General features: G+C 47.5%; 1 protein-coding gene across 2 annotated transcripts in view; it reads right to left on the bottom strand.

The window, feature by feature from the left end:
* Positions 1 to 11,544, bottom strand: part of CCDC85C (coiled-coil domain containing 85C) — a 115,788-nt gene that overhangs the window by 4,302 nt on the left and 99,942 nt on the right. For both annotated transcript variants that reach the window (XM_055716827.1, XM_055716826.1), the window contains exons 4-5: positions 9,288 to 9,383; positions 1,472 to 1,570 (exon numbers count right to left, since the gene is read on the bottom strand). In XM_055716827.1, the coding sequence (XP_055572802.1) occupies positions 1,472 to 1,570; positions 9,288 to 9,383 (195 nt within the window). The remainder of the gene's footprint in view (positions 1 to 1,471; positions 1,571 to 9,287; positions 9,384 to 11,544) is intronic.

Here is an 11,544-nt window from a genome sequence, read left to right as displayed (position 1 = left end):
TGGCACCTGTGCACCAGTTTCCAAGGAGAAAACCATTGATGCATTTTTCTAATTAGTCCCTCTTGAAATTAGAACCATTTTTGCCTGGGGTAATAGTATAAAACAAATACACTAGGTTCGAATTTAAGTTCAATGGTAGGTCAACCGTGGCATGCTTACAGAAAAGATGTTACTATGAACAGAAAAGAAAATGAAAAAGATAATGATTAAAAAAATTGCATATATATATATATGACTTTCTAAAAACATACATTTTATCATTCCAGGGCCACTGGAGTAAGGAAGAGTATTTTTTAAAAAATAAGACACTTCAAAGTACTTCATAGCTGCCCTGAATCTACATAAATTGAATAGTTAAAGAAAAAACAGCTGATGATAGACAAACAGAAATGAGTCCATTTGGGAGGATGAAGTTTTGCCTTTCTCCCTGCTTGGCTACAAGGCAACGTGGCATTAAGCAGATAAAATATCCTAGTTGGGAAGCCCTCGTTTACTCTGGTCTTGGCTTTTCTCATAGGGATCCAGCAGCCAAAGTGAAATGCCTCAGCCCTTGCCAAGGGTGCTTGCAGTGATTAGCTCTGCAAGATGCACTTGTGTTCCGTACATTCTCTTTTTAGGGTTGAGGTGATTTTCAGAATTTAAATGGAGGGTTAGGCTCCTCTCTGCTGGTGTGAGGCACTAAATGATGCTGCCTGGGTGACCTGCAATGTGGACTTCCAAAACAAAGGCTCCAAAAGCATCCTCCGCCCTGCTGTGGGCACTGTGGTTGCTGTCAGACAGCACATCCCTGACTGCAGGCGACATGCAGCTTGAGCTGTGTTCTAGCAGAGATGCCAAACTCTTTGCTGAAAGCCAAATCATGGCCAAGGTGCTTTGAAGTTGGAGGCAGTGCCACGGCATCATACACCGCAGAGCAGAGGCCTGGTACAAATGCTCACCATACAGGATGTGGCAAGCTCAGTTAAGTGTGGTTGCCCAACACGTTAGCAGTGCTAATAGCACCCCACACATCATGATGCTGTTCAGAGGCTTCAGTCAAGAGGATTCTTCCTCTAACTTCATCTTATGGTTTAGGCCCAAACCCATTCAAGCTGTAATGCATGAATGAAAATGGCAATTAAATGCTCCTCAGCCCAAACTGAGTCCCTAAGGGCACAGGTGGAGTCAGCTACTAACAGGACTGTCCCAGCCAGGGAGAGCCCCCTGCACAGCTCTCAGTCAGCAGACTAGCTACTCCACACCCTTGAAGGCAGCAAAGTGGGAAGTATCTGCTGAGCAAAGGCTGCTCCATGCCATGAATGAGGCACTCGGGTTGCCGATACCCAAAGCAGCAGACAGCAGAGCCTCCACTCTTCTCTTGCCTGTGGATCTCACATGAAGCAGGGCTTGCACACAGCAGACCCCTGCTCTTCCATACTTCTAACAAAAGACCACAAAAGAAAGCCCTAGGGTTGCCGAGAGGCGTTCTTACATTGCACATTTCACGAACAATCGCCTTCTCCTTTTCGCTCAGGTCTTCTTCATAGTTGTCTTGCATTTGCCTGTCCAAATTTTCATGGACCTCAAGGACCTACAAAAAACAACATTACAAAAGCATTATGCTCCTCAAATAATTAAGTGTCCCTAACAACATCATTAGCCAGTATTTAAATTGGCACGATTCGCAAAGCCTCGAGATAAGCAAAGACAAGCATGACACCGTCGGTCGGGGCACCTCCTTCCTCCCCTCTCCCCGGCAATGGCATGCCTGCCCGCCACCTGCACCGTGGCTGCCACCACAGCCCTGGGGGACCACATGATAATTGGCAGTGAGTTGCCTGCGCCCACAAACGCACCTCTTCCAGGAAGGCTGCTGGCAACTCCACCTTGCAGGCAGCCCCCCCAAGGCAGCCCCCCAGAAACTCGTGCCCCCTCCCTTCCCCTCTTTCACAGGAGCAGAGCTTTTCCATTCCCTTCTACTAATCCAAGTCATGGGACAACTGTGGTGAGCCCAGGCCAGCAGCTTTTAGGTGTAACAGGGTTGTAGCGATCAGAGAAAGAGGCAAACAGGGGGTCGCACCCCCAAAAGGCAGAGCTTTTACCCACTGTGCAGCTTAAGCGTATGGTTGCCAATCAGCCAGGAACTTTCCGATCTTAAAACAGACACGGCCGATTTCACTCACTTTTTGTCTGGAAGCTGTTTTTATCCCATTTAGTTTCTCAAGGGACTCCCTTGGAGGCCCACGATGACGGTGAGCAAGAGACAGGCCGTTAGCATAGAGCCCTGGGACCCAGAGATCCCAATTTGATTCCCAGCTCTTACCCACTCCATCTCTGAGCTGGCTGCACCCGGCTGCAAAGGGGATGGGAATGGGGCAGGGAAAACCCCAGTATTGCCTCCCGGATCCCTGCATGCTGACTGCAGTCCTCTGAAGGCGCTGTCCCCACTGAGTGCCAGTGTCGACGTGAATCTGGGTCACCCTCTCCTTGCGCCACAGACGCCCTCTGAAGATGGAGATAATCACCTCGACACCCTGAGCTTTACTTTAATCTCCACCAGCACCATTTCCAACCACAGCACATGCCCCATAAAAGCAAGGGGACAGGCGGCCCTTGGCCAGGGCTGGCGCACACGCGTGTCCCCGGGACGCACCCTGGCACTGCAGCCGCTGCAGGGTAACACTTACCAGCTGCTCAGTGAGCTCAGCTGTGCAAGCACTGATGAATACAGGCTGTACCCACCCAGCGCTGGTGCCAGACCTGCCTGGTCCTCCACAGGCAGCTCCGTTTTGCTGTCTGTCCTCTCATGTCTAGCTGCAGGCAGCAGGCCCAGGTACCTGCCTGCAGCAGCCTCTGCAGGAGTGAGGCATTGCCTTTCCTTTCCCTCCCTCTCATGACTACAAGGCTTTTTCCATCATATTAACAGGAGGAAAGGACTGCAAAAAATGAGAGATGTGGCTCCAAAAGCGTAGGTGTAGTCTGAAAGTGAGCAGGAAAAGGATTTGAGACTCTCCAATCAGGCTCTGCTCTGCTCTACAGCTTGGAAGGCATCTCCAGCAGGCGCTCCTGGATCTGGGAAGAACCAGGTTTCCTTTCAGAGACAGGGAGGTTACAGCTCCAGCACTGACACTCCAGACCTGACACGTACAGTGCCGCTCACGTTCGTGAGCCCCCTGGATGCCCCTCAGCCTGGTGCTGAGGCTCAGGCTGCCACACCTGCGGATCTGCCTTGGGAAGACAAATAAATGCGCTGTGAAAGCAGCTCAGGACGCTGCAAACAACAGTGGAAACATCCTGCCTGTGACTTTTTTCTTAGATTTCAGGTTGACAACGTTTGAAAATGGAAAAACACCTGATTTCTAACCTCTTTCTTTGAAACAGCACTTCCAGACATGTTCCCCAAGCACTGATCCCAGGCCACACGTGGCTGGTAAGATGCAGCACTTCTACGTGGCTGCCGCGCCCCATCATGTGCTGCCCACACCCCACACCCCTGTAGCAGCCGGGAGGCAGCCCTGGCCCCCCAAGTCCCGCCTGGGGCATGCACCATCCTGGCCACCCCTGCAGAGCACCTGCAGAGCTGGCTGCAGCCGGGTGGTCCCTCAGTCACAGTGGTGAGGCTGCCTGGGGGTAAAACACAGCGTCCACAGAAATCCCCCTCCATCACATCCCCACGCACTCAGACAGCTCCTCCGGACAGGCACGCTGCACAAGTCAGGCATATCACAGTGCAGCAATGCCTCCAGATTTTGCTGCTGCATCTGTGCTGACCTACATACCTCACCCAGGGCTTTGCCACCGATGAGCAAGGTGGTCAGCTCAGTGGGGGGGGTTCAAAGCTCCTGGAAGTCTCCCAACACCATCAAATAGCATGTGGTCTTACTCACTGCAATCCATCCACACACACATAAAGCTGTACTCGTATGCATAAATGTTCCTGCGCCTCCTAGGAAGGTACGGAGCTAGATGCAGTGCAGGGGTGGGTTTCACCCTTTGCTGAGGTATACACCACCGGCTGCTCCACAAAATGGGATGCCAGGATAGATTATCCCCTGGTCTGCCTCAGCACAGCAATCCCCAAAATAGGTCATCCTCCTAGGGCCCTTAACCTACTTGGGACCAATCTTTGCACAAATAAGAATTATCCACATCCTTTCTAAGAGGAGAGGAAGGGCAAGAGCAATGCAAAAAGCATGTACAGGCTGACCAAGACAGCATCTATTTTTTTGCTAAAGAGGAAGGAATTAATTATTGATCCAGCTGGACTTAGACATCGAACTTGCTTGTCTGGAGTCAGTATGCCTCCGATGCTCGGCTGCAAAGGCAGCAGCCTGCAGGATCACATCCCTGCGCAGGGCGCTAGGGCTGCCTGGCTGGCAGCTACGCGCCGGCTGTGTCGACAGGGCAAGTGTCAAGGACAACCATGGCTTAGATTAGTTACAGACCACATCAGCTCCAGCCTCTGCTTCCACCAGCCATCAATCTTGCAGGCACAAGAGTCTCAGTGGCCAAAAATAAACTGTTTTTCTACAACTTGCACTTAAACTAAAACCACATTCCCTAGTCCATGAGGTGTGAAAGGGCGGCACAGCCTATTTCTTTCAGTGGAAATATCTTTTAATGGCGTAAACCAGGTAGAGCTGGAGCTGAAAGCTGATCAGATGGAAGTTATGGCTGTACTTAATTTCTGAATGACTCAGGACTCACTTACCCTCAAGACCATCCTGCTCCCCAGGCCCACACCATGTCTGGGTAGGCACTTTCTAAAGATGCGTTAACATTTTGGGTAGGAAAAAAGGATTGAGGGTGATAAAACTCAACAGCCCAGCCTGGAAAAGTATGCTGGAATACACTCTGAAGAGTAAAATCACCTCCTGAAGAAAGACAGGAAGGCCTTTTAGTGCTGACCCAGCCACAGCCACTCCCAGATCCTGCCAGGCGCCTCCTCAGCTGTTTAGAAGGACCAGGTTAATGTTCCTCCAATTACACCGCTGCAGACTACAGACATGCCTTTGCATAAATTGTCTATGGCTCAGCTAAAGTTCAAGGACTGTGAGTTCAGTGTGGACCTAAGAATCTGGGGTATATCCTCCCACGATTTCTGCCACATCCTAACCCAGAAGCCTACAGAAAACAAAGTGTACCCCAGGCTCGAAGCAGCTCACACCATCCCCTCCTTTTTGCTCTTCATCAAGCTGCACTGATAGCACTTGGCCCTTTGCACCAGCGCTACATGATCTCCCTGGGCCAAACACCAGCTGGCAGGGGCAGCCTGCTCTGCTCGAGCACAGAGGCACATCCCCCCCAGGAGGATGGGGCTGGACCAGGTAACACTGCTCTTCTGCCTGGAGATGCCACCTCCTCAAGGAAACCTGCACCTCGCCCTCAATGAGCATGCTGGCTCGTCTGGCTTTCTCCCTACCGACATATAAACCGAGGAACACCTTGAGCATAGTTAATTGTCCTTCGTGACTGCACTGACATCTGCGACCAAGGCAGTATCACCCCAGTCACCCAGCCCATCATACCCACTTCCCTTCTGACTTGCTGTACTGGCCCCACATGACCATGCAACGCATATTTAGAAAAACAAAGAAAAAAAATCCCACCAAGGAGTCCAGATGACTGCAGTAAGCCTTTGGAAGGGGAGCTGGCAGTTGAGGTAAGCGTCTGTACCAGAAAGCACTCTGAGTCTGAGGGATGCTTTCTGAAGGGCGCAAGCCTTACTGATTTTATTGAGTTATAAACCAATTGGACAAAGCACTGGGGAACACGGCATCCTACTTCAGCAAAGGAACAGTCCATATGCCCTGTTAGCACTTTCCCCTAGTTTTGGCAGGGCCAAACCCTGCCTTACCCATGATCGGTGGGAGTGACTGATCACCTGCTCTATGGCTCTGTGCACATGGAAGAGGTCCAGGCTGCTGCTCCGAGGGGAGCTGGGTTATAGGTTAAATGTCATGCTCAACATTTGTCTCCTCCTCACCTCTGCACGTCTTTAGCAGGTTTGCTCAGTTCCCAAGAAAAGTGCTTTGATGTTCACTGAGATACTGAGCTGTGGCATATGTACCTTTTATTCTTGTTAGCAAAAACAGCTGTTCGGAGTGCCAACCTGTCATCTTGCTCCGTATTTAGTAGGCGCAAATAAACAAAAACTATTTCTGAAGCAAAAATAAAGAAACCCCCTAAACTTGCTCAAGGAAGAACTTCCTTGCACTAAATGGCAGGCAACACTCCAGCTACGTAGCTAGCATTCAGCTGCCAGAAAAAGCCAAGGAAAACGCCTAGGGGACATTGCATAGGTGGGTGCAGATGGAGGTGATCTGCACGCCCTGCAGATCCACGCAGAACGCACTGCCCCTCAGCAACCTTTGCAGGGGCACAGAGCCACCTCACTGCAGCCATACCACTTCTGGACAGGCTTGCACGCAAGCATCCCGCCAGACGAGCAAAGTCAGCTTCCATCTCTCCTTACCTTTCCTTGTGGCAAGGAGCTAGCCTGCTACAGCCATGGGGACTTCTTTACACAACCAAGAAGGGTTTTTTCTAGAATCTGATGTGGTATAGCGAAGCGGGAAGTCTTGTTTGTAGGCTGCTCTCCTCTCCTCCTCCAGGGAAGGCCGTGAGCTGTATCACAGGCGGTGAGGGTCTAAGCTCATAGCCGTATCCAGTTTCCCACATGCAGGGGCTGGCACTGGAAAAGCTGCCCAGTTCTGCAGGGTGCAGATAAGATCTACTGCATATGCTACAGCATGCCATGGCCAAAAACCATCATCTTCTACCCAGTTTAAGATCTGTGGCTGGAATCCAATAGCCACAATTTCACTGTGCCGCAAGAAAGAAGGAGGAGAGTTGAGACCATGAACAGTTTCCTCAGTCTTTTCTGTTTCCAGCTGATTCTTAGAAATGGGCCACAGGATGGAAAAAGAAACACCTTCTCATCCCTCCCTGCCATGCTGACCTACGGAAGACTTTCCTCCCCAGTTCAAACATGAGAATATTTTTAACCCTATGCGTGTGAGCAGGACACATCATGTGAGATCATTTATGCACCATGAGAGATGTGACTGCTATGCCACCTGCCTCCAGCCATGGCACTTTCCAGGGTTTTGAAGACAAACGTACTCCACCAGTCAAATTATGAAATTGCAGAGGAGAATTTCTTCCTAGCAATCAACAAAGCTCTGACGTAGAGGATTAATAATACTACTACTACTACTATGTGCAAATCACCAGTCATCCAACTTCCTTTCAATTCATCACTGTGCCAGACCTCCCAAACTTAATTTCCAGTTTCCAAGAATCTTCATTAATTTCCCAGTCCTTTCCACAAGCTTATCAAACCACATCTTAAAACCATTTGTTTCTTGCCCTTACTAAGAAATTAAGTTCCGTAACCCCTGAAGCAAATAGAAACCTAATTTCCCCCCAGAATGTGTTCGTAATCAATTTATAACTATTTGATCTTGTAACTTAAAAACATTATTAACTCTGGTTAACATTGTCCCTCACCAAATGCAATGAAAAGCAGGAGCAGGAAGGTACAAACCCCACAGTCTGGGAAGAAAAAGCCAACAGCAGTAGTCTGGACTGCATGAGGGCTTGGACAATTAAACACAAGCGAAACTGGATTAGTACAAAGCGGCAGAAAACCAAAGGTATTTCCTAAGTCTGCAATGTTCTGCAAGGCATCAAGTTTAGCAGACCCATACGCATGTATACAAAGGAGAAATGTCACCCGCAAGTGCAAGGCAGCATAGCACAGGATGGAGCACAACAGCCTTCTGATAGCACAGAACCATTCGCAACAAGCGAAGAAGAAACTTGTCTGGAAAACACAGGACAGGACAAATATATGTAGGCAAGTGAACTGCCACTTGTCTTTTCAGGGCTCCTTTAAGAACTAGTGAAAACTGTACTAAAGGTACTTTTTAATCCTCGATGGTGCTGGACACCCTTCTTTTAGGATCCAATGAGAGTTATACAATCTGGTTGCATAAAGCGTCAAACTGAAAAAACAAGATTTTCAGCTTGAAGGATCTTTTATAATTTGAATTCAAATTTGATCCAAATGGCACTAAACTTGTCTTTCCTTTTGTAATTCCTCACACATCATAAACGCAAACAGTGACACTCTACATTCTCCTGGGATCTTGCAGCTGCCCAATGGAACCAATATCCTTGCTACCTGCACTACAGCTTCTCCTGACACTTGTTGGTTTTAGCACCAAGAGACTCTCAGCACTAAAACCCAGTGTTTTTAATTCAGGGAACTTACAGATCAAAGCTATGAGCAACATCTCTGCCGTTTACTTATCTGTCAGATGCAGAAACATATAAAGCACAGAGCTTTGTAAGCACCAGTCTCCACGTCTAGCACAGTCTAAGCTAGTGCTGATGCCACTGCTGGACCTTTTTTTCCAGCTATGACCATGGGGATCTGAGCTCCAGAGTAGTCATCCAGGAATCCTCCTTTGATTTGATGAAAGCTTTTTAACCCTGTACAAACTTCTTCAGCTTCAACAAATCCAAATCTAAAAATCAGTATATTCCAACCAGAGCCTGATTCAGTCAGAGGCTTTCCAGCCATCCCTACGGCACCTTGGAAAGGATTTGTGCTTCTGTGTCCCTTAGATGCTGAGAAGTAACTTGCTTAACAAGTTAAACGTAGCACAGGGTATCACATTTTTCCTGCTAATGGATGGTCACTGGGACTTGAGAACTGCTGTGAAATCACAGTGCAAATTTTCTCCTTGAACTCAGCTAGCAGTGTCCCATGGTTTTGATTGCCAACGCTCCTCCTGACTTTAATGCCCACTGATGATGCACATATCTAGACGGGTAGATGTCATGGTTTGCTGTGTATTTACATAAAATGAAGTCTTTCTCCTTTGAAGACTCCTGCAGGATTTTCAGTAACAAAACATACGTAGGAACTGCAGGTTTTGTGTGCCTTTTAGAAACACCATTTTGGTCACTGATGGCACCCTGGAGACCCAGTTTACACAGGACTGATGAACAGAAAGGGTAACCAACACCTTAAGCATCAGCAGCTTTTGTTGGAGGTTTCCCACCCAAAAAACTAGTCATGATTGATCTTGCTTAACTCTGCAACTATATCAAGCCATGATTATCCATCATGATACAGGTGCTAGTTACTGATAATCTGCCTGAGTACTAACTTTCTAGTTGTTGTATTTCCACAATAAAAGCAAACGCACAGTTCTGCCGCCTTGGTGTTTGTTGAACCACACCGCACTGTACTGCACCACGCTGCAAGGCCGTGCGGGGATCTGCAGCATCCTTACCTTCATAGCATGCACAACCGCCTCTGGTTTCTGGCCAACAGGGACATATCCTGCTGCAGGAGAAGATGCAAGATCAGATGTCATGCGAGCTGGTCCCTGTTGAAACAAGAGGAGATACGCTTTAATTCCCTTTGGGCGATTTAAACAAGGAGGAAGAAAACATCCAGAAAATATGAGCGCTAGCTTCTCTCTAATTCAGTTCCCTTCAGCCACCTGCAAAGGCAAAAGACACTACCAACTCCTACTCACAAGTCGCTTGATCACTCAGTCTAGATGTACTCCAGCAGGAGATTACTCTGGTTTAAAGCTAAATTGATTGAAGAAACATTTTTTGCTCTCTTAGAATAACTTTGTACAAGGACAAGATCGAACGGTTCTCACCCTTCTAAGCCAAGGGAGCAATGCAAACAAGATGATTTTCCAGCATAAAGTGGTCATTTCTAAGAAGCTGCATTCATGAAAGAAACAGTTGGCATAACTTCATTGCTTTTCTGGCAACATTTTCACATAGACATCAAGTACCAATCTTCAGCTACAGAGAACATTGTGAAAGCAACCTTAAAACAAGCAGATGTCCAAACCTAATGTTGGCTGGGTTTGTTTCCAAAATGCTGGCCAGTCCTCCCGCATGAAGGATCCCATCGGGAAAGATGCCGAAATTACATTTTACAAAAGATTTCCACTGTCCAAACAGCCTTGGAAGCACTTTTCATAGGGCTTTCCTTTTTTAAAGGCATCCGACTTGGATTATAAAAGACACAATATCTTTATTCAGTGAGATGCACCCTGCCTGTCCCTAATATTTTTGCATTGCTTTGTAGCAGTTGGAGGAATCAACAATGAAACCATTGACCAAACTCATATATAGTCTTCGCAGTTTTCAGGAAACACAAAGAATTATTATACTGGGGGCCTCTGAAAGCAAATTAGGATAGCAGAGCGGCATGTAGCACCATCACAGGAATGCTTTCACATACAACACACGAGGCACTCCATTCTCATCTTTTCCACATTTGAAAACACAGCATGTTTTACGCCTCGTCTCATCGCTTTGCCTTCTAAGCCCAGGCCAGCAAGCTAGCTGTGCCAGAAAGCAGGACAAACGGAGGGGCACTCCACCACCTCTCATTCTTCCAAATGTTTTAAGTTGCGGGGACCCTTCTACTAATAGAAGTGTTCACGTTCATGCATTAAAGAAAAAGATGGGCCAACCCATTAGGCTACAGACAAAAATAGCATGAAAGGCTCCGTGCCTCGGCCACTGGCCTCTGCTTAGCCCATGCCATGACCAACAGCCGCTACCTCATAACAGTGACCTTGATGAAGTGAGCTGCTGGTGATGCAAAGCCTTCCTTCTGAGACTCCGGCATCTCGGAAAAAGGAAAATTAAACTTATTAAGTCCGCAATAATTCTCCATGGAGATTTAACAGCCTGCCAAAGCACAGAGACCAAGAGACAGTCACAGGCTGGGCATGGTTCTGGACCTGCTGGCAGAGGGTTACAGCTTGCTGGAGCTGTGGCCACCTGGGGACATGTCCTCAGCTATCTCATCCATAACATTAAGACTGCAAAATGTGTTACCATTTTCTGACAGGACTGGTAAATGCAACAGAGTCCTTCCAGAATCAACATCCCACAAAGGTCAAAGACACAAATACATGCATAATTCCTCTGACTTCAGCACGAAAGCTGCCTTCTTTCCATAAATGACAAAGATCATGACAACTGAAAGCAAAATATTCAGGAGTTTGTGGCCATGAATCATACTTGATATGGATCTTCCCTTATGGCCCTCTTTAGAAGTAACAGGAAATACCAAGCAAAAGGTTAACATCCAGTGTTTTTTCTGAGTTGAGAGTAATCTGACAAAGGAAAAGGAATTCTGCTGCATCCTGCCACTGAGCACATTTTTAATACAGTTTTCTGACCAAACTAGAGTAGATCATGAGGTCTCCTGTATGACAGGTAGCTGCAGCTTGTCCTCACAGAACTGAAGTCACTAACGAACTACAAAGCATTTCCATGATTGTAATCACTCTCAAAATTATTACAGAATACAAATGAAACCAGAATGATAAGAGAGAAATGCTTTCTAAAGGGGCTAATCACAATTAAGTGATCACCATATTGACAGGATAAAAGCAATCTTGCAAGCATAGTGATGCACTGGATATACCGTATCACACAAAAAAACATTCAAAGGGTCACCTTCCTTCTGGGACAAGTGGCTGAAATTTGGAAAGGGCAAACAAATGC

Source organism: Falco cherrug, chromosome 7 (assembly GCF_023634085.1).
Source record: "Falco cherrug isolate bFalChe1 chromosome 7, bFalChe1.pri, whole genome shotgun sequence".
Classification (NCBI taxonomy): Eukaryota; Metazoa; Chordata; class Aves; order Falconiformes; family Falconidae; genus Falco; species Falco cherrug.
This window is presented reverse-complemented; position numbering and strand designations above follow the sequence as displayed.